The 23,627-nt window shown below is 51.4% G+C and overlaps 2 protein-coding genes across 2 annotated transcripts; one reads left to right on the top strand and one right to left on the bottom strand.

The window, feature by feature from the left end:
* Nucleotides 1-751: 751 nt before the first annotated feature.
* On the bottom strand, nt 752-4,692 carry LOC134969857 (uncharacterized). Its single transcript, XM_063946057.1, has 2 exons — nt 3,718-4,692; nt 752-1,869 (listed from the first exon to the last, which is right to left on the bottom strand). Exons 1-2 carry the CDS (start codon nt 4,252-4,254, stop codon nt 1,090-1,092), a joined length of 1,317 nt encoding a protein of 438 aa, XP_063802127.1. The 5' UTR covers nt 4,255-4,692; the 3' UTR covers nt 752-1,089.
* An 837-nt stretch (nt 4,693-5,529) lies between these two features.
* Nucleotides 5,530-15,844, top strand: FJX1 (four-jointed box kinase 1). Its single transcript, XM_063946294.1, has one exon. The coding sequence runs from the start codon at nt 6,059-6,061 to the stop codon at nt 7,199-7,201; it is 1,143 nt and encodes a 380-aa protein (XP_063802364.1). The 5' UTR covers nt 5,530-6,058; the 3' UTR covers nt 7,202-15,844.
* Nucleotides 15,845-23,627: the final 7,783 nt, after the last annotated feature.

The raw sequence follows: 23,627 nt of genomic DNA, 5'->3' as shown, positions 1-23,627 counted from the left end.
ACCCACCATGTCACTAGTAGAGTAGAGACACAGTGCACCCACCATGTCACTAGTAGAGTAGAGACACCGTGCACCCACCATGTCACTAGTAGAGTAGAGACACAGTGCACCCACCATGTCACTAGTAGAGTAGAGACACAGTGCACCCACCATGTCACTAGTAGAGTAGAGACACCATGCACCCACCATGTCACTAGTAGAGTAGAACACAGTGCACCCACCATGTCACTAGTAGAGTAGAGACACCATGCACCCACCATGTCACTAGTAGAGTAGAGACACCGTGCACCCACCATGTCACTAGTAGAGTAGAGACACCGTGCACCCACCATGTCACTAGTAGAGTAGAACACAGTGCACCCACCATGTCACTAGTAGAGTAGAGACACCATGCACCCACCATGTCACTAGTAGAGTAGAACACAGTGCACCCACCATGTCACTAGTAGAGTAGAGACACCGTGCACCCACCATGTCACTAGTAGAGTAGAACACAGTGCACCCACCATGTCACTAGTAGAGTAGAGACACCATGCACCCACCATGTCACTAGTAGAGTAGAGACACCGTGCACCCACCATGTCACTAGTAGAGTAGAACACAGTGCACCCACCATGTCACTAGTAGAGTAGAGACACCGTGCACCCACCATGTCACTAGTAGAGTAGAACACAGTGCACCCACCATGTCACTAGTAGAGTAGAGACACCGTGCACCCACCATGTCACTAGTAGAGTAGAACACAGTGCACCCACCATGTCACTAGTAGAGTAGAACACAGTGCACCCACCATGTCACTAGTAGAGTAGAGACACCATGCACCCACCATGTCACTAGTAGAGTAGACACCGTGCACCCACCATGTCACTAGTAGAGTAGAGACACCGTGCACCCACCATGTCACTAGTAGAGTAGAGACACCGTGCACCCACCATGTCACTAGTAGAGTAGAACACAGTGCACCCACCATGTCACTAGTAGAGACACAGTGCACCCACCATGTCACTAGTAGAGTAGAGACACCGTGCACCCACTATATCAAATGTTCATGTATTAAACTCTGGGAAAGTTACATTTTGTTAAAGTTCTTCACTTTATGGAGTCTTCCTGCCAGGGCACCGTCCCCGCACCATTGAAATAGGCCAGGTAATCCTCCCTGACCTGTTTAGCACGTACCAGGCCCGCCTGAGTAACCCTGGCTGCAGCCACAGGAGTCCAGCGATCAATGTCCTCAGTGTGCTCTGTGGCATCTGGCACTGCTGTAGTTGTTGGCCGTTGTTGGGTGTTCTTCTGCCTCAGGAAATTATGTAGGGCACAGCATGCGAAGACAACCCAGTCTACTTTGTCCACAGGTAGGTTGATGGCAGTGTGGAATATCCTGAAGCGGTTGCCGAGGAGACCAAACGCGGTCTCCGCAATACGGCGTGTCCTGGAAAGCCGATGATTGAAGATACGCCGCTCCTTGGTCAGCCCCCTTTGCGCATACGGCTTCATGATATGCTCGTGCAGTACAAAGGCCTCACCAGCAACAAACACAAAGTTGAGTCCGTACTTGCATTCCCCAGCGGGAGGTAAATGGAGCCTCGCAGACACGAGCCTCTCATAAAACTGGGTGTACCTGATGGACCCACCATCCGCGTCTCGCCCGTTCTTGCCAACGTCCACAAACAGAAACTCACAGTTAGCGTTGACGATGGCCAACAGGACAATACTGTGGAAACCCTTGTAGTTGTAGTACAACGAGTCGGTATCGGAAGGCGGAGCTATCCTCACGTGTTTGCCATCCATGGCTCCTCCACAGTTCGGGAAGTTCCAACGCGACTCAAACTCCTCAGCAATGCTTTTCCATTCCTCCCCGGATGAGGGGAACTAGAATGAAAAAAGACAAAAAATGGTAAATATAACAGAATACAGATGCTGGCATGCCGATGATGAAGATCCGGACGGGTGAGTTATGTATTCTAACTCACCCCCTAACCCTCCCTTTCCGCAGCCTAACCCTAACCTCCCACACCCTGCAGCCCATCCCCAACCCTCTCCTCTAAGGGGGTCATTCCGAGTTGATTGGTAGCTGCATTCGTTCTCTGTGCAGCGATGAGGCAAAAAAACGGCACTTTTGCGTATGCGAATGCGGCGCAGTGCGCACGCGCGACGTACTATTACAATGAACTATGTACTTTCACACAAGGTCTAGCGAAGCTTTTCAGTCGCACTGCTGGCCGCAGAGTGATTGACATGAAGGGGGCGTTTCTGGGTGTCAACTGACCGTTTTCAGGGAGTGTTCGGAAAAACGCAGGCGTGCCAGGAAAAACGCAGGCGTGCCAGGAAAAACGCTGGACGTGTTTGTGACGTCAAATCCGGAACTGAACAGTCTGAAGTGATCGCAATCACTGAGTAGGTTTTGAGCTACTCTAAAACTGCACAAAAAACTTGGCCGCTCTGCGATCCTTTTGTTCGCACTTCTGCTAAGCTAAAAAACACTCCCAGTGGGCGGCGGCATAGCATTTGCACGGCTGCTAAAAATTGCTAGCGAGCGAACAACTCGGAATGACCACCTAAGTGCCTAAACCTAATACCCAACTCCCCCGGTGGTGCCTATAGCTAACCCCCCTACACCAGCAGTCTAACCCTAAAGGCGATGTGCTCTATGAGCGACGTCACCTAGTGCCTAGTGTTTCCCCTCCCGGGCCGTGGCGGTCGGCGGCCGGGCGTACACACTGAGCAATATGATGACCATATCGCTCAGAGACGTCACGCAGCGGCCGGGCCTGCACAGCCGACATCGAGGGTCGTTAACGACCCGCGGGGCCACACATCGCTTGTCGATGGCAGCATACACACTGGCCAGGACGGGTGGAAACGAGCGACGTCGCTCAATTTCTTGGCAAGTGTGTATGCACCTTAACACTCCCGGCTATACGTACTTTTGGGATTCCAGCATCCTGACATTTCTGGATTTTGGCGTCAGTGTTCTGTCAGGATTCCGCCGTCAGTATTTCGGTACCGGGATCCTGACTGTAACCCAATCTGGACATAGACATGGCCACCAGCGGGATCAGGCAGCGGTGGCAGGACGGCAGGAGGGAGGGCGCAATTTCTCCCCTTCCTTTCATCATGCATGGAGACAGGACTGGCCGCTGCTATAGCTGTCTCTCTCTCCCCAGTGTGTGCTGGGCAGCCGCGGCCAGTCCTGTCTCCCCACCTGACGTGTGGCTGCAGCAACGGGGAAGGGGGAGTGCAGCGGGACCCTCCAATGGGCCCAGGTAAAGAGTACCCACTCCCCCTCATCAAGGCACCACTGGTGGTGGGCAGCAGCATATACCATAAAGGGGTGTAGTATGGTTTGCCAGCGGTCGGCGTCCCAGCGACCAGCATACCAGCGCCAGCCGGCACCGGAATCCTGGCCGCCGGCATACTGACAGCTGGGCGAGCGCAAATGGGCCCCTTGCGGGCTCTCTACGCGCGCCACGCTATCCTCCCTCCGTGGGGGGTCGTGGACCCCCAAGAGGGAGAAAAGATGACGGTATGCCGGCAGTCGCGATTCTGGCGCTGGTATGGTGGTCGCCGGGAGCCCGGCTGGTGGCAACTTGAAGACCACCCCCCATAAAGGGAGCAACAAATAACACTTGGGGGTATAAAGAGATGACCAGCAGCATATACCATAAAGGGGGGCAGCAATTTCCATTTGGCACTGTGGGGCATGGAAAATGCACTTACCTTGAAGCACCGCGGCTTGAGGGCGGTGTATATCGCTTTGCAGGTCTCCGGGATGATGAGGCCCAAAGCCTGCGGTGAGATGAGGGAGCCAAACTTGAGGTCTTGCAGGGACCGGCCAGTCACCAGGAAGCGCAGGGTGGTGGCCAGCCTCTGCTCGACAGGTACGGCCCGCCGCAGCCCGGAATCCTGCCTCTGGAGGTGAGGCGTCACCAGACTCAGCAACTCCTGGAAGGTTGCGTCATCCATGCTCAGGACGTTGCGATAGTCATCGGGATTGTTTTCTTGAATCTCCACGAGCAGCGGCATGTGAGAGAGAGTTTCCCTCCGCTGCTGCCGCTCGTGAGAGAGAGTTTCCCTCCGCTGCTGCCGCTCGTGAGAGAGCGTTTCCCTTCGCTGCAGCCGCTCATGAAGAGTTTCCCTTTGCTGCAGCTGCGTCCGGCGCGAGCGAGGTCGTCTCCTGTTCTGGGCCCTCTCCATCTCAGTTAGGGCCACACCCATAGCATATAATACCCTAACTCTATAGGTAAAGGGATCCATCACAGCAGACACTGTGTTCAGCTAAGCAACACAGCACAGCAATCCAGCAATGCAGCAGTGTCCAGCAGGTATAACCTCAGCAGTGCAGCAGTGTCCAGCAGGTATAACCTCAGCAGTGCAGCAGTGTCCAGCAGGTATACCCTCAGCAATGCAGCAGTGTCCAGCAGGTATAACCTCAGCAATCCAACAATGCAGCAGTGTCCAGCAGGTATAACCTCAGCAATCCAACAATGCAGCAGTGTCCATCAAGTATAACCTCAGCAATCCAGCCACACCGCACAATGCAGCCAGGAAAAGATGGCCGCCGCAGTCTCTCCCTTCCTAGTCCTGCCTCGTATGTAAATTACTGTAGCTGTGACCCCTGTATATCGCTATCGCGGGTCATATCGCTCGTGTGTACGCACGATATCGCGCAAGGTAATCGCTCAGCAGTTCCAGCATTTGTCCACCAGGGGGAGCTCCCGCACTGAGGCTGCTCTGCGAGCAAGAGGTCCTAATGAGGAGACACTGAGACCCTGACATCTTCCCTGACCCTCCCCGAGCAGTGTGCCCGCAGGGTGTCCCGGGAATGTCCCCGCATTAACCCTTTCCTCCCCGCTCCAGAGAGTGTCAGCTGTGTGATACTGTGTATATAGCTGAGGCTGGGCAGGGAGAGTACAGAGGGGCAGGGGTATGTGCCAGCTGTGTGATACAATGTATATAGCTGAGGCTGGGCAGGGAGAGTACAGAGGGGCAGGGGTACGTGTCAGCTGTGTGATACTGTGTATATAGCTGAGGCTGGGCAGGGAGAGTACAGAGGGGCAGGGGTATGTGCCAGCTGTGTGATACTGTGTATATAGCTGAGGCTGGGCAGGGGTACGTGCCAGCTGTGACACCCCATGGGCACGGGTGGGTGTATTCCCGGGGGGCTATGTAACATTGTATCCCCCGCATGCAGCGTGACACATGTGGGCTCTGCAGACGCTTTGTTGCGGGAGCCGGGGGGGACTCAGGACTCGGCCCCTTTAAGAGGAGGAGCGTTGGGCGATGAGGGGGCCGGGAGGTGCGGGAATGGGAATCTTCTTCATCTGGAAGCTGCAGAGCTCACGCTTCTTCCCCGGCAGTCACACGGCGGATCCGGGGCAGGGAGAGCGGCTGCTGCACCGGGAGACTCCCGCACTCCCCTGTCCTCACTGCCGGGACCCCGGCACAACTTTCCCGGGCGCAGCATCATCAGAGGACGGAGCAGTGCCCAGTGACCGCACCGTGCCCACTGGGGTCACCCAGCACCTCACACCCACCGTGCCCACTGGTGTCACCCAGCTCCAGGACCTCATACCCACTGGGGTCACCCAGCACCCGGCTCCAGGACCTCATACCCACTGGGGTCACCCAGCACCCGGCTCCAGCACTTCATACCCACTGGGGTCACCCAGCACCCGGCTCCAGGACCTCATACCCATTGGTGTCACCCAGCACCTGGCTCCAGGACCTCATACCCACCGTGCCCATTGGGGTTACTCCAGAACCCGGCTCCAGGACCTCATACCCACTGTGCCCATTGATCACCCTGCACCGTGCCCACTAGGGTCACCCCAGCACTCGGCTCAAGGATCTAACACCCACCGTGCCCAGTGACCACCCTGCACATTGGGGTCACCCTAGAACTGGCTCCAGGACTTCACACCCACCATGTGCCCCCAGTCTGCGGAACGGACCCGATAACTGCGCCCGGGACGCATGTGGAGAGGATGCGCCCAGTGAATGCGGATGCGCCAGGCGCAGTGTGAGCGCACAGGGATTCCTGCCTTTCTGCCCTGCTAGGATGAGGGCAGCTGTGGCTCTTCTGACCTCCGGGCTCTGCCTGATACTGGGGGGCATCTTCTGGGCATGGAGAGACTCTCACCCCGCTGAGCCCCCAGGACCCATCCCTAGGAGAGCGCCCCGGTCTCTGCGTCCCCCGGTGCTCCTGCCCCAGAGCCCACCAGTGACCTCCCCCTCCCCGCAGCCAGGCGCACAGGGGGCATCTGCGGGCACCACCCTCACCCTGGAGCAGGGCATCCTGTGGCCCCGGGCGCTGGAGAGGGCGCTGCCCCGGGGTTTCCCGGATGAGTCCTCCCTGCATTGGCAGCAGTGTGCCCGGGCGGCCAGCGTGGTGACCCTGGAGAGGGGCTGCGGGCGCAGCACCAACAGACTGGCCACCCTGTCCGACGGGAGCCGGGCGTGTGTCCGCTATGGCATCAACCCGGAGCAGATCCAGGGCGAGGCGCTGTCCTTCTACCTGTCCCGGCTCCTGGGGCTCCGCGCCGTGCCCCCCTGCGTCCTATCCAAGGTGGGCAGCGCCCAGTGGGACCCTGTCCAGGCGGAGCTCGGGGCCACAGGCTGGGTGCCGGGCTCCCTGGTCACCATCACCCCCTGGCTATACAACCTGAGCTCCGTGCTGCCCCCCCTGGCCCTGCGCGCCCAGGACGGCCGGCTGCGCCCCCTGCGCCAGGAGCTGCGCGCCGGGCCCGGCATGGTGGAACTGGCCCAGTGGGGCGACCTCATCCTCTTCGACTACCTAACGGGCAACTTCGACCGGCTGGTCAGCAACCTCTTCAGCCTACAGTGGGACCCGCGGGTCATGCTCCGCGGAACCAACAACCTACACCGCTCCCCCGACGGGACCCTGGTTCTGCTGGACAACGAGGCCGGCCTGGCCCACGGCTACCGGCTGCGGGACACCTGGGACAAGTACAACGAGCAGCTGCTGGCCACGGTGTGCCTGTTCCGCAGGGGCGTGGTCAGGAGGCTGCGGGAGCTCCACCTGGCGCGGAGCGCGGCCGAGGAGCTGCACGCGCTGTACATGGCCGGGGAGCCCCTGGCCGCGGAACTCGGGGTGTTGACTGAGCCGGAGGCGCAGGTCTTGCAGGACAGGGTGGGGGTCATCTACAGACACATACAGAACTGCCAGGGCAGGTACAGCTGATGGGGGGCAGGGGGTGGCACCCTGTGTGCGGACAGGACCACCTGGTGTGGGGCAGTACTGGCCGAGCTGGGGGCAGCTGAAAGGGGTTTTTACTGTAAAAGTGTTGGTGCTGTAGACAAGAGAGGCAATTACTACTGAGCTGAATGTAAATGTGTGCTGGAGTTTGGGGGGCACAGTGATGTAAAGTGGGGTTCTATGGATCATAGGGAAATGTCAGGTGGCCCCTGGCTGATTACTGGTTCCCGGCTGCTCCCAGTGTTGCATAGAGCCAGAGGACAATAATGAGGTTATTATGACAGCTGTAGATAAGTGGGGGTCCCAGATTGTTCCACCTGGTAGGAGACGCTAAATAATCAGTGTACACTTACTGTATGGCTGTGTCAGGGTGGTCACTGGGTCAGGGCAGGAAGCCACAAGTCCCGGTGCTGATGGCTACTTACCTGCTGATTGAGGCTGCACAGAACAGAGAGTTTGGCCAGCAATAGGGGAACAATGGCCCCTTACAGATAATACAGAACGCCGTAGGTGCCAGGGCGCAGCCCCATCCAGGGCACTTATCTAGGAGAGAGGTTGGTGTTAGCTGGTGTGCCAAAATCCATGTATCACAACCAGCATCAGGGGCTTCAATATATGCTGGATACTAATGTCCTTTTTCACAGACCTACTTACCCCTTACCTAAGTACATACAGGCTGGACAGGGATTTATAACTTCAAAGACCAGTTTTTCTTAAAGCTATACGATCACCACTCCCTTCATTCATTCATTCAAGAGCAGGGATTGGGGGAGGGGGGCAGAACCCTAATACCCCTAAGTACAGCTGTACTAGAGAACACTGATACCTGAGAGGTCAGTTATCCCAAAACATCAACCATCGATGGGATCCAAGAATGATATTTGGTGTTGTATTAGCCCATAGAAATTACATTGTATCATATGATTATAAACAACAACAAACACATTTAGGAGTCTATTTACTAAGTCTTGGATGGAGATAATGTAGATGGAGATAAAAGGACCAGCCAATCAGCTCCTAACTGTCATGTTTAGGCTGGGTTTGGAAAAATGACAGTTAGTAGCTGGTTAGTTGGTACTTTATCTCCATCCAAGGCTTTAGTACATAGACCCCATACAGTAGTTTAATAAGACGCGTGCTCAACATCACAGACAGATTATCGGTAATACCCTTGGTCCCGATTAGTTTGGGTCATCGATGTGTGACTATGTATAATGTAAGCTTATTGGTGACTCTGGGGTAGATGTACTAAATCTTGGATTGAGATAAAGTGGTGAGAGATAAAGTACCGGCCAACCAGCTCCTGACATTTTTCATACTCAGCCTGTAACATGGCAGCTAGGAGCTGATTGGCTGCTACTTTATCTCTCTCCACTTTATCTCTCTTCACGGCTTAGTACATCTGCCCCTAAAGCGGTTTGGTTTCTATAAGTGACCTTTACACTTCACAATTCTTTGCCGTGCCTCACTGCAGCCAATCAGATTTCCGCTTTGATGCGACTCCTGAAAGCTAGATTAATGAGTGTAAATGTCTAGTTGCTATGTCTAGTTGCTATGGGTTACGACTATGTATTATGACTGTGGGTGACGGCACACCCACTCAATGTGAGTTATAGTGATCGACAACGTATGGGAATTTACCAAAAGAAAATGTACAATTCTGGGCTAATGTTTCTGCTGAAGACAAAAAAAAAAAAAAAAGTGATTTTTCCAAAAATTTAAGATATGAAATGAGTTTTTTGTACATAAGATGATGTATCAGGCAGAGGAAGAGGATGTATCAGGCAGGATGTATCAGGCAGAGGAAGAGGATGTATCAGGCAGAGGAAGAGGATGTATCAGGCAGAGGAAGAGGATGTATCAGGCAGGATATATCAGGCAGAGGAAGAGGATGTATCAGGAAGAGGATGTATCAGGCAGATGAAGAGGATGTATCAGGCAGGATGTATCAGGCAGAGGAAGAGGATGTATCAGGCAGGATGTATCAGGCAGAGGAAGAGGATGTATCAGGCAGAGGAAGAGGATGTATCAGGCAGAGGAAGAGGATGTATCAGGCAGGATATATCAGGCAGAGGAAGAGGATGTATCAGGAAGAGGATGTATCAGGCAGAGGAAGAGGATGTATCAGGCAGGATGTATCAGGCAGAGGAAGAGGATGTATCAGGCAGGATATATCAGGCAGAGGAAGAGGATGTATCAGGAAGAGGGTGTATCAGGAAGAGGATGTATCAGGCAGGATGTATCAGGCAGATGAAGAGGATGTATCAGGCAGGATGTATCAGGCAGAGGAAGAGGATGTATCAGGCAGAGGAAGAGGATGTATGAGGCAGAGAAAGAGGATGTATCAGGCAGAGGAAGAGGATGTATCAGGCAGGATGTATCAGGCAGAGGAAGAGGATGTATCAGGCAGAGGAAGATGATATATCAGGCAGAGGAAGAGGATATATCAGGCAGGATGTATCAGGCAGAGGAAGATGATATATCAGGCAGAGGAAGAGGATGTATCAGGCAGAGGAAGAGGATGTATCAGGCAGGATGTATAAGGCAGAGGAAGAGGATGTATCAGGCAGGATGTATCAGGCAGAGGAAGAGGATGTATCAGGCAGGATGTATCAGGCAGAGGAAGAGGATGTATCAGGCAGGATGTATGAGGCAGAGGAAGAGGATGTATCAGGCAGGGGAAGAGGATGTATCAGGCAGGATGTATCAGGCAGAGGAAGATGATATATCAGGCAGAGGAAGAGGATGTATCAGGCAGGATGTATCAGGCAGAGGAAGATGATATATCAGGCAGAGGAAGAGGATGTATCAGGCAGGATGTATCAGGCAGAGGAAGAGGATGTATCAGGCAGGATGTATCAGGCAGAGGAAGAGGATGTATCAGGCAGGATGTATAAGGCAGAGGAAGAGGATGTATCAGGCAGGATGTATCAGGCAGAGGAAGAGGATGTATCAGGCAGGATGTATCAGGCAGAGGAAGAGGATGTATCAGGCAGGATGTATCAGGCAGAGGAAGAGGATGTATCAGGCAGGGGAAGAGGATGTATCAGGCAGGATGTATCAGGCAGAGGAAGATGATATATCAGGCAGAGGAAGAGGATGTATCAGGCAGGATGTATCAGGCAGAGGAAGATGATATATCAGGCAGAGGAAGAGGATGTATCAGGCAGGATGTATCAGGCAGAGGAAGAGGATGTATCAGGCAGGATGTATCAGGCAGAGGAAGAGGATGTATCAGGCAGGATGTATCAGGCAGAGGAAGAGGATGTATCAGGCAGAGGAAGAGGATGTATCAGGCAGAGGAAGAGGATGTATCAGGAAGAGGAAGAGGATGTATCAGGCAGGGACTGGCTCAGATCTATACCAGCGTCGTCTTCTTCTTTTGTGTTTCTGATACAGGGGGTAATTCCAAGTTGATTGCAGCAGGAATTTTGTTAGCAGTTGGCCAAAACCATGTGCACTGCAGGGGAGGCAGATGTAACATGTGCAGAGAGAGTTAGATTTGGGTGTGGTGTGTTCAATCTGCAATCTAATTTGCAGTGTAAAAATAAAGCAGCCAGTATTTACCCTGCACAGAAACAATATAACCCACCCACATCTAACTCTCTCTGCACATGTTATATCTGCCCCCCCTGCAGTGCACATGGTTTTGCCCAACTGCTAAAAAATTTCCTGCTGCGATCAACTTGGAATTACCCCCACTGTTTTTTTCCCTTTCAATTGAATCACTAAATGTTGCACAATCGTTTTGTAGAATGTACAATTTAGGACCAAACTCCCTTTTCCTGAGATCCTCACTCAGTGAAGGAAGCCGTTCTGTGTGCTGAACCAATATTCAGCCTGCCACTTGAGGCACTGGTGACATCAGCGAGGCACTAAATGGCTCGTGCCTCAAACATGTCACTAGCTCCTGGCACGCTGATTTGGCTGCATTCCCATGCACATTGTTTCAGATCACAAAATGCTCCCTCTGTAAAGGAATAAATAGCATTTATGACATGTTATTATTGGCACTTTTTTCTGTTTTGTTATATAAATGTGTTTTCTTCTAAGCCCAGCGTGAGCTGTAGATGGAGACGGATGGGAACCTCTGGGTTTATAGTGGTTTTAATGCTACGTTAGATACTGTCGTTTGTCGAGTCTATTTAAAAGTGTTGAGAATTTCCAGCAGATGGGGCGAGTGCTGGTCCGAGATAACAGCTAAGGCCCTATAATGTTATATGTGATTTACATAAAGAGTAACGGCAGATGGTGAATAATATTTAACCTACATTAAAGCAGCGTCACGTGGCGCTGGATTGTGGTAAGCCGGGCTGTTAGAAGAGATAATTGTCATCCAGCCATCACACATCCTGCGGAAGCCAGGTTCAGATGAATACACTGTATCGCAACATGAATGATGGACGTTATCTTCTTTATATTTCAAATGGTTAAAAGTCGCAGAGGGGGCTTATTTACTAATGATCAGCTTAAAATACAGCCGCCGTTTCTGGGGGCTGTTCCTGTCGGTCCACAACTGCCAAACCAGCCAATCAGACATTGCGGGATACCTGGGGGGGGGGAATTTACTAAATGTCGATTTTAATCGATTTAAAATAGATGAAAATCGATCTCAGTCGTTGGGTTTCAGGGGCTGAGACTCACATTTGCTAACACATGATTTTATATATTCATTTTTACCTATTAATAAATGTGTTTTGGTCCCGGACGTACAACATCAATTTTGATTTTAAATCAGTCAAAATCGACCTTTAGTAAATTTCCTCCTGGACTACTTAGCCTCGGCGGAACCCCGGAACTGCATGCGGGAACTATTTTCCCTCCTCCGTTCCTGTAGCTGTGGTTTGTGTCCGCGTGGACTGTAAGAAGGCTGATCAGTGAGCGTATTCCTGTACTATACTGCAGAAATGGGTTCCGGTATGAATGGTCGACCATGTTATGGTCGACAGTCATTAGGTCGACATTGACATGGTCGACATGGACACATGGTCGACACATGAAAATGGTCGACCGATGAATGGTCGACACATGAAAAGGTCGACATGAGTTTTTTACCTTTTTTTGGTGTCGTTTTTTGCGTAATGTGACTGGGAACCCCAATTAGTGCACCGTGTCCCCTCGCATGGCTCGCTTCGCTCGCCATGCTTCGGGCATGGTGCCTTCGCTCCGCTACCGCTTCGCTTGTCACAGATTACCGTTCCAATCGTAGTCCACGTGGATCGTAAAGTATGGAAAAGTTCCCCAAAAGAAAAAAAAGTAAAAAAACTCACGTCGACCTTTTCATGTGTCGACCTTTCATGTGTCGACCATTTTCATGTGTCGACCATGTGTCCATGTCGACCATGTCAATGTCGACCAATAGTGGTCGACCTAATGACTGTCGACCATAACATGGTCGACCATCTGAACGGATACTGCAGAAATGGAGGTGACCCGGGAAATTCCAGAACGTGGGTCACAGGGATCCACTAAGGGCAGGGAGTAGGTCCGCGACTGCCATGGCCCATAGACGGCCTGTCCACATAGGTTGGTGGTCAAATTTGGTATATGCGGGTCTTCTACTGGAAGCCGTGGCCCCTAGTTACTGTGACTGACCGATGCCCACATGCGCTGTGGGTAGTGGTCATTCTCCAGCCACATTTTCCAGTGATCCAGATTGGCATCTGGTAGATCCAGGTGTTAATTAGGGTCAGAGGTCACTTTGTCATGCCCAAATATAATGAGGCTAATGTGTGAATCTCTGCATGTATGGGCACCCCCAGGCCTCGTATACAGGAGATAGAGCCAGAGCTGTAATATCCAGCGTACAGGTAAATGACGTCTCTGTGATCACTATACCAGCCAGATGCAGACCGTATGGGGCTATAGGTAAGATACAGGTTCGGGCCTCTCTCCACTACGTCATACAATACAGGTTACGGCCACACAGGCCCCTCAGTGCTTACTGGGCCCTAGACCAGAGACTAGGTTGTATAGTGGATAATCCGGCTATGCTCGCTATAGCGCTCCAAAATAGTACAAGTTCCATTCCTCGTGTGTCCCGATGTTACTGTACGCGAGTACAGAGGTTGTCTATACCATAGAGCGGAAAGGTCCGTATAGTCACGGCTAATCTAGCAGTATCCGCCTGGACCGAACCCGATTGCGCCCGATATAAAACATTTGAATGTGTTACACTGTATACGTCTAATGTGCACTGAACTGATCACGGCTAATTGTGTGTGGGTTGCACGGGTTTGGTTGCGGTAGGTATAGGCGAATTCCGGCACCAATTTAATATATTGTGTGTTTCTGTAGCCTAATGAGGAGATTGACCAAAACCGTGCACTAAATGTATATGGAATAATAATAAAAAATTAGAACTTTAAAAAAAAAAAAAAGTCAAGAGAAATAGCCCCCGCCGGATTCATTATCCGATATGTGATCGTTATCATAAGACGATCAGCCAATGAGTCACATCGCACCGGGACGGCTGGGCCGCTCTACTGTCCTTGTCTCGTCTGCATATCATTGTCATTCTTGTGATTATGCGTTTAACAATCACAGAAGTTTCACCCCTGGCTATTTATAGCCCGTCGCTGAGGGATTGGCGCCTCGGCTGTAACACGTGGAGGGGAATCACGTCCCCGCGGTCTGATGGCAAGGTCTGGTTGTGGGGAAAGAGGCGGCAGGGGGTCTGGCACAGGCCTCAGTGGGCTCTGTTACCTCAGGGAGGCACGGCTATGGCTGGGAGGCACTGATAAATGGGCCTGAGGCACCGGTGAAGCGTAAGTGCTGTTGACCTCTGGGTCTGTAGCGTCAGAATGAGCGCAGCTTACTAACTCATCCACATCTGGCAGCGGGTGATCAGGGGTGAGTTATGGAGTGCGCCGTGGTCACAGACTGCTCTCTGTCAGCGCTCTGAGCCGTGTCGTCTGCTTATCTGCCTGGAAAGTGCACAGACAGCAAATCTCAGAGCTGGGGAGAGGTGTGCGCAGATCCTCTCCGCAACCTGCCTGGGGCTTTCACTCCTTAACCCTTAAGCTGTGTACACACCGTGAGATTTCCATTTTGACTATATACAGAAAGTGAAAATCGGTGCTTCTGGGCTCTGGGGGGGGAGTTCAAGGGAAATCGCACAGTCAAAATCGGGCATAGCAGGGATCTCGCCGTTACAGTAGACGAGCAGGACTGTAATCCCTATGTTACAGCCATGCTGGGGTGATCCCAGGTTCTTTTAGCACAGGGCTTCTCAGATCCAGTCGTTGGGACACACTGACAGGGCATGTTTTCCATATCTCCTTGCTGGAGCATTCATTACTGACACTTGTGATTCCGTGAGGAGACCTGATAAACATGCCCTGTTATGTCGAGGACTGGATTTGAGAAGCACTGTTTTAGGAGGATGTCGACCGGTGACTCTTCAGCTGGCGTGGAGATACAGATTCCAGGACATGCTGGGACTTGTGCTTCCACATTAGCTGATGGGCCTCACTTTGCCTGATCCCGCTTCACACTCTTAAACTACCAATCCCAGTGCAAACAGCCATGTGATTCCGCTACATACTGTACATGTCTGTTTATCCCAGGCCACTACATAAGGCCCCTTGTGTCCAATCTGACCAATACATTTATTCGGTGGGTGTACCAAACAGACTTGTTGATAAGTGAGGGCTTCGTTTGCCCACCTGCCAACAGTCCCTGTTTTTGACACCCTAAAAGTGGCATGGGAGGTTCGAGGGGCACAGCACCATCAATTATGTAATTCTGCCATGCCTCCGCCTGCTCGATGCTGCGATCTGAATAGCAAAGGTAATGAACCACAATGCCATTGAATAGCAAAGGTAGTGAACAGCAATGCCAGTGTTCATTATGAAACGCGTCATGGTGCCTCCACATGGCCCACTTCCACCAGTGGCTCATAGAAGCAGGTCTCCCTGACATCCTGGGAGAGTAGGTAGGAATATGTAAATCACACTAAGCAGAAGGGGCCTGATTCATGTTTGTAAGTAAAGCAAAAAAAGCAAGTAACTGGGTAAAGTCATGCTGCACTCTAGGTGGGGCAGATGTAACATTTGTAGAGAGAATTAGCTTTGGCTGGGGTGTGTTCAAACTGAAATCTGAACTGCAGTGCAAAAATAAAAGCTAATTTGTGAGCTATGTCCAAAAGCAGCCAGTATTTACCCTGCACAGAAACAATATAACTCACCCAATCTCTCTCTGCACGTGTTACATCTGCGCCACCTGCAGTGCAGCATGACTTTGCCCAGTTTGCTGTTTTTCTTGGCTTGCAAACATGAATTAGGCTGATGATCCATTTCCTTTACAAGCTGGAGGTCAGAATAGGAGTTGTATAAATAAGGTTCCAAAGCCAATCATATGGTTCAAAGGCTAATCATATGCCAAGGTGCCCCTTAGAAGCTGGTGCCACGCCAGACGCCCACCCAATAAACAGCCGACTGCTGGAAGCCTGGAGACGCACCTGAGCAGATTGCTGTAACACACACACAGTCCTGGTTAAAGCACTTTATTTCTTTTACCTGTATTTGTTCATTTTCTAGACAATATACTGTTTATCTCAGAACACTTGGAGTACTTTGACATTGTACTGTGTAATACCGAATAAAGCTGCGGAAATTTGAATATAAATTGCGCTTCTGACATCTTTCTTTGGGTAAAATAAATATTTCAGGTGCCAAATGCTTGAGACATTAGATGGTAATATGAATGTATTTGATGCTGTGCGCTGAGACAATATAATCATCTTTTGTCCTTACTGGAAAGTTTAATATAAATGCGGGATTAGGTTACATGCATACAGAGCCGCTGCTTGGGGCGCGTAAAAATTCTGCGCATTCCTCATAATCCGGGGCTGGCAACGCTCCAGATACTTTTATTTTCACAATGAGGTCATTTGGGGAGAAATAAAAAGATTTAGAATTTCCCTTTGTGCAAATAATGGATGAAAATCAAATATACGAAAAGGAATTTGCTACTTATCCAGCGTTAATGGCGCTGTAGGTGCCAGCGTTCCTCGTCACAGTCACACGGAACCAGTTGTTTACCTTTACAGTTCAAATATTTCACTGGTTTTCTTTATTTTACTGTATATGGTAATAAAAAACATATGGCTGCCGCTTATGCTACATAAAAACCTTTAATTCTCACCCCCATGTTATGTACAGAGCCAAGACATACTGCTCAATGGAGGCAGCCAGGGTGAGGACTGAGCCTATGATGATAAATGGGATCTTAAAATATATATATTGTGAACTAGTCACTGAGTCCACAGATTGTCAGTCAGCGCTATGTAGGGGACAGATGTGGTAACACGACCCCCCCTCCCCAGGACCACATAATATGGCCGCGTACATTTGCTTAGAGGAGTTGGGGGTTTATGTACTAAGGGGGACATTTACTAAGCAGTGATAAGAGCGGAGAAGTGAGCCAGTGGAGAAGTTGCCCATGGCAACCAATCAGCACTGAAGTAACATCTATAATTTGCATACTAGAAATTGATACAGAGCTGCTGATTGGTTGCCATGGGCAGCTTCTCCACTGGCTCACTTCTCCGCTCTTATCACTGCTTAGTCAATGTCCCCCTTAAGCTTTGGAGAGAGCTAAAGTACCGGCCAACCAGCTCCTAACTGTCATTTTTCAAACCCAGGCGTGGCAGTTGGGAGCTGATTGGCTGGTACTTTACCTCTCTCCTAGGCTTAGGGGGTCATTCCGAGTTGATCGCTACCTGCCGTTGTTCACAGCCCAGCGATCAAGCTAAAAATTGGCACTTCTGCGCATGCGGCTCAATGCGCCGACGTACTTTCACAAAAGCCGATGTAGTTTCACACAAGGTCGAGCAACGCTTTTCAGTCGCACTGCTGGCCGCAGAGTGATTGACAGGAAGTAGGTGTTTCTTGGTGGTAACTGACCATTTTCGGGGAGTGTTCGGAGAAACGCAGGCGTGTCAGATACAAACGCGGGCGTGGCTGGCCGAACACAGGGCGTGTTTGTGACGTCAAACCAGGAACTAAATAGCAGTGCCGTAACTAGACATTTTAGCGCTGTGTGCAAGAAACAGCCTCAGCGCCCCCCCCCCTCTATGCAAAACAGGGGCAGTGCGCGCCGTAGGCGCGCAAAAAATATGTAGGCGCGCGGCTTCATGGGGAAGGGGTGTGGCCACAAAATAATACCAATTCATATTACTGCACAGTAGTCTCTATTATTCAAATTACGCCACACAGTAGCACCACTACACCAGGTAGAGCCCCTTTTACATATTATGGCAGACAGATTCACCTTTTAACACATTACGGCAGACAGCGTCCCCTTTTTACATATTACGGCAGACTGCGTCCCCATATTACACATTACGGCAGACTGCGTCCTCTTTTTACACATTACGGCAGACAGCGTCCCCTTATTACACATTACGGCAGATTGCGTCCCCTTATTACACATTACGGCAGACAGCGTCCCATTTTTACACATTACGGCAGACAGGGTCCCCTGTTTTACACATTACGGCAGACAGCGTCCCCTGTTTTACACATTACGGCAGACAGCTTCCCCATATTACACATTACGGCAGACAGCGTCCCCCTTTTTACACATTACGGCAGACAGCGTCCCCCTTTTTACACATTACGGCAGACAGGGTCCCCTGTTTTACACATTACGGCAGACAGCTTCCCCATATTACACATTACAGCAGACAGCGTCCCCCTTTTTACACATTACGGCAGACAGCGTCCCCCTTTTTACACATTACGGCAGACAGGGTCCCCTGTTTTACACATTACGGCAGACAGCTTCCCCATATTACACATTACGGCAGACAGCTTCCCCATATTACACATTACGGCAGACAGCGTCCCGTTTTACACATTACGGCAGACAGCGTCCCCATATTACACATTATGGCAGACAGCGTCCCCATATTACACATTATGGCAGACAGTCCCTACACACACACACACACACACACACACACACACACACACACACACACACACACACACACAGCCTGTCACCTACAGTCACACCACACACACACACACACACACACACACACACACACAGAACTCTCCCCCTCCCCTCGTGCCAACTTTACCTCAAGGAGAGGCGCTGCAGCAGAGACGGATGCAGAGTCAGACAGACCAAACAGCAAAGTCGGGGGCGTGGCCTAATCGCGGACCAGTGGCCACGCCCCCTTTCAGCACAGACAGGCGGCCTGGGAGACAAGGAGGCACAGGACCACGAGGCTGAAGTTAGCTTCACAGGACCGGACATACGGCAATCACACCCAGTGTCCTGCTCTGCCTGCAGCTACAGTGCTTCTGCAGATGAGCACTAAGCAGCGGGAGCCCACAGGTGTTGCCGGCGGTCCTGCGCCCTCAGTGCACATGCGCTGTGTGCCAGGCACCGCCGGCACATACCTAGTTACGGCACTGCTAAATAGTCTAGTGATCGCTAGCTAGGAGTAGGTCTGGAGCTACTCAGAAACTGCACAATCTTTTTTTGTACCCGCTCTGCGATCCTTTCGTTCGCACTTCTGCTAAGCTAAGATACACTCCGAGAGGGCGGCGGCATAGCGTTTGCACGGCTGCTAAAAACTGCTAGCGAGCGATCAACTCGGAATGAGGGCCCTAGTACATAGACCCTCAGTTCCTTACAGTCATGTCAGAGCAGGTTCCTTACCTGATTGGCCGATATATTTGGCCTTTATGGAGAATTATTAATGGAGTATCAGCACTCATAAAGGAGGTATGAGGCTCAGGCATTTTGGATCAGCCATTGATATCTTCACCTGTTACTTCCATGTAACAAAATCTTCCACAGATCAGGTGATTGGGTCAAAAGTACCAGGCTGTGGGGGAGATGTATCAAGCCTTGGGGGGAGATGTACTAAGCAGTGATAAAAGTGGAAAAGTGAGCCAGTGGAGAAGTTGCCCATGGTAACCAATCAGCATTCACGTAACATTTATAATTTGCATACTATAAATGTACAGTATTCAGAGCAGATGATTGGTTGGCAGGGGCAACTTCTCCACTGGCTCACCTCCACTTTTATCACTGCTTAGTACATGTCCCCCTTGGAGAGAAAAAGCGGGGAAGTTGCCCATGGCAACCAATCAGCTCGTAGCCGTCCTTTCACAGACTGTGCTAGGTAATGTAAGTGGCAGAAACTGATTGGGCAGCTTCTCCGCTTTGTTTCTCTCCAGGGTCACCCCCTGAGCGGGTACTAAAGCTTCTATAACAGACAAGTAGAGGTGTTGCCGGTAGCGACCACATTCTATCATTTTCTAGAGCACAATGGAGAAATGATAGCTAAAATCTGATTAGTTGCTACAGGAAACTCCTCTGTTCATTTTTAGAAGCGTTGGTAAATCTACCGCGCAGTGTGTAAAAGGCCACAGGCCTTAGGGGGCAGGGCCGGCGGCAGGGGGGTACAAAGAGGACACTGTACCGGGCCCCAAGGATCAGAAGGGCCCCAAAAATATGGTGATAAGTACCCGGCAGGTATGTGAGCCGTCTTGTCCAAATAGGGCAGCGAGCTGTAGGCGGTGTGGGCGGAGCCTCAGAGTGACAGGAGCCTCTCACACACAGTGACTGTGCGGCGTGAGTGTGCGCTCGCTCTTCCGGGTCCAGCTCTGGTGCAGGCAGTTACGGGACATGGCAGCAGCTCCGCTGACCAGGATTCCTGTGGCCTGCGCCTGTCTCTTCTGGTAGGGTTGGCTGGGCGGTGTTCTGGTCTGGAAAGTGCAGCGCAGGAGAGTCTCTCCCTGGGGTAAGAGTGGATTGGGGAGGGGGGGATACAGGGCTTTGGCATCGGCTGGGGATGCAGCATGGAGTCATTGGGGAGAGACAGACTGTGGGGTGTGTGGGAGGAAGGAGAGAGGGAGACGCAGACTGTGGTGTGTAGGGGGGAGGAAGGAGAGATACACATTTATATATTTGTATAAATATATATATATTAAACAGTTTCTTATATAGTGCAAATTCTGTTGCGCTTTAATAAATAAATACACACATATTTATATATATACATATATATATTATCTGAGGGGGCCCCAGAGATATCACTGTATGGGGCCCCAAGACTTCTGTTGCCGGCCCTGTTAGGGGGTGATTCAGACCTGATCGTAGATGTGATAAATTTAGCACATCTACGATCAGCTTCCCTGACATGGGGGGGACGCCCAGCACAGGACTAGTCCGCCCCGCATGTCAGGCCGTACCCCGTTGTACAAGCACCAAAGCATCGCACAGCGGCGATGCTTTTTTACTGTAGGAGTAGCTCCCAGCCAGCACCACTTCTGCGCGCTGGCAGGGAGCTACTCGTCGTTGCCCGGGTCGCAGCGGCTGCATGTGACGTCATGCAGCTGCCGTGTTCCTCCACCCCCAACGGTCCAGGCACGCCTGTGTTGTCCGGACCGCGCTTCCTAAACGGCGGCCAGCCCTCCCGCCCAGCGACCGCCTCTGCCTGTCAATCAGGCAGAGGCTATCGCAGGGCTAAGACAGCCGTCGGCTGTCTGCCATGCGCCGGCGCACTTCAGACCTGATCGCTGCTGTGTGAACACGCACTGCTTCCTGGGGCTAATTCCTTGGACATGCTGATGTCCGATGTACCCGCAGCAGCAGATCAGCGCCTCCTGGGGCTGTCGCGTGCCCTGAGTCTGCGCTATAGCGTCCATCCCTGAATCACCGCTCTTGTGAGTAATAAACGCTGAACTTTACAGGACCCAATTAATGCACAATATACAGCAGTACTATAATGACGCATCATGTACATAAGGCAGACTCTCTGTGACTGGCTGTTACTGTACAGTCACTGGGTATAATACATAGAAATGCAGACAGAAAACATTAAAGATATTTAGTATCATTTAAATACGTTTCTTTTTCTTCCCCTTTAAATATTAAATGGAAATTCTTTTTTTTCCCTGCGACTGCAAATGTCAACGAAATAATACAGATTGTGGCAGCCGTGGTAACCATTCATATACAGTGGGAGGGATCAAGGCGTACTCAGCCAATCAGAGGCGGGCGCTAATCATCGTCACAGGACCATTAAGGTGCAGGAGGCTGGTTGCCTAAAAGCAGCTTTCACGGCATAGAGTTGCCCTTTAAAGGGCCCAATTAAAAATAAAATATATATATTTGTGGCTATTTCCCCAAAACACCTGTTTTGGGGGGCTAGCCACAAATATTTACTATCCCCCGAAAGTATCTCCGATACCTGCTGCGATCCCTCCGGTAGCCGGTAGTCCACGGTAGCCTATGGGCTACACCCCGCATATGCAGTTGTCAGAGGGTTCTCCCGGATCCCTCCGCGGATTTGGGCGCTGTGTATGTGCGGTCGGTGGGACCGCGCATGAGCATTAGTCCTGCTTCCACACATCGCAGGGACGGGTTCTTTTTGGATTCCGTGTCTCTGCGTCGCGCATTGATACATTGGACCGGTACAATCGCATATTGCAAGGCAATCCTGCCCGCTAATATCGCACCCAGATTGCATTGAATATGCGAATAATGATAAATATCCTTATATTGTACAGAAGGAAACTCCAGCTGTTGTACAGTACTGCTTCTCCCAGCCGGAAAACAGCTGATTAGCTATCTATATATATATATATATATATATATTATATATACACACAGATGGGTCCACAGTTATCTTGGCTAGTTTTCTGCGCCTAGGCACAACATGGTTTATTAACATAAACCCTTTATCTATTGTTCTCAGCTGCAATACAATACAGAGAGCAATACATCAGGGGATTAAGTCATGAAAGCAGGGGATTAGTGGGGTCATTCTGACCCGATCGCTCGCTGCAGTTTTTTGCTGCACAGCGATCGGGTCGGAACTGCGCATGCGCCGGCGCCGCAGTGCGCCGGCGCATGGCAGCCGTCATTGCCTAGCAGTCGCTGGGCAGGAGGGGGCTGGACGGTGGCGTTAAGCCGCCGTTTAGGGGGCGCGGTCCGGCCAATACAGGCGTGACCAGACCTATGGGGGGGGGGCGGCCCACGGCGGATGCGTGACGACGCACGCAGCCTCTGCGGCCAGTGGCAGTGACAATCAACTCCCACCCAGCCGCAGGAGCTGCGCTGGCCGGGTGTTACTCCACAAATACGAAAGCGCTTTTGTATTTGTGCGGGGGGGCGCACTGACATATGGGGCGGACTAGCCCTGTGCTGGACGCCCCCACCCCACCCCCCCCCGCACATGTCAGGGAAGATGATCGTAGCTGTGCTAAATTTAGCACAGCTATGATCAACTCGGAATCACCCCGTAAGTCCGGCTGCCCAGTCCCAGTTAACCCTATTAAAGGTCATGATAAACATGGACCCATCTGTATATACAGCTCACGTATAAATGTATGTTCCATTCGCCGGCAGCGACACAACCTGCTTATGTAAATAACACCCCAATTCTGAACACACAGAACATGATATTAGTATGTGGGCGGCAATATGTCTATTGTACATTTCCCCAGCATGAACGTTCACATCCCTTCCTCCAGACATTAATAATCATTTAGGATAAACGCTGATGACCGCACATTAGGGCAGCGATCTGAAGTGCTGCCTTCTGAGAATATTGACAGCTGGATAAATGGCTTCTGGTTTTATTCCTTCTGTAAGTAATAGCGGAACTAATACTCCAGGTAACAACAAACCATCCGTCTTCCTTATGAGCCCAGGAGCAGAGTGAATATGGGTGCATCCTGGGGCAGGTTTAACCCTTCCGGCACCACGCGCCTGCAACACCCGGGACTGGCTAAACAGACACAATAGATGCTACGCAGCATCACAGTGATATCACCCTATGCAATTACAAAGTGCTTTATAGCTATTTCATAATACACATCAGTCCCTGTCCAGATTACAATCGATGGGGGAGAGGTATCAAACCTTGGAGAGAGATAAAGCGGAAAGAGGGGTTGACGTATCGATCAGCAAAAAGACTGGAGAAATAAACCAGTGAAGAAATTGAGAAATTGCCCCTAGCACATGTGTCTTTGGGTCATTAGAAGCCAATTGCCCTATCAGTATGCCTTCAGAGTGTGGGAGAAAGCCTCAGAAATTAGGGGAGAACAAACAAACTCCGCACATACAGGACCCTAGTAAAAACCAAACTCATGACTAGTGGGGTGGTATTCATGTGACCGCCGGTCAGCTGGCCGACAGTCACATGACCTCCTCCACCAGCCCGACGGGTCACTGTCCCGATGGTCGGCATGCCGACCAACAGGGAATATTTTCACTCGTGGGTGTCCACGACACCCATAGAGTGGGAATAGAACCCGTGGTGACCGCAGGTCGCCACCGAGCCCGCAAGGGGCTTGCTGCTCTCGCCCCTCCCCGCCGGGATCCCGTCGGTATGCTGCCGGGATCCTGGCGTCGGTAAGCTGACCGGCGGTCAGGAGAC

This window comes from Pseudophryne corroboree, chromosome 11 (assembly GCF_028390025.1).
Source record: "Pseudophryne corroboree isolate aPseCor3 chromosome 11, aPseCor3.hap2, whole genome shotgun sequence".
NCBI classification, from domain to species: domain Eukaryota; kingdom Metazoa; phylum Chordata; class Amphibia; order Anura; family Myobatrachidae; genus Pseudophryne; species Pseudophryne corroboree.
This window is presented reverse-complemented; position numbering and strand designations above follow the sequence as displayed.

Coding starts and splice junctions, on each gene's coding strand:
- FJX1 (XM_063946294.1), top strand. CDS start 6,059: ATGAGGGCAGCTGTGGCTCTTCTGACCTCCGGGCTCTGCCTGATACTG.
- LOC134969857 (XM_063946057.1), bottom strand. CDS start 4,254: ATGGATCCCTTTACCTATAGAGTTAGGGTATTATATGCTATGGGTGTG. Junction 1,870..3,717: donor TCAAGCCGCGGTGCTTCAAG/GTAAGTGCATTT, acceptor TTTTCATTCTAG/TTCCCCTCATCCGGGGAGGA.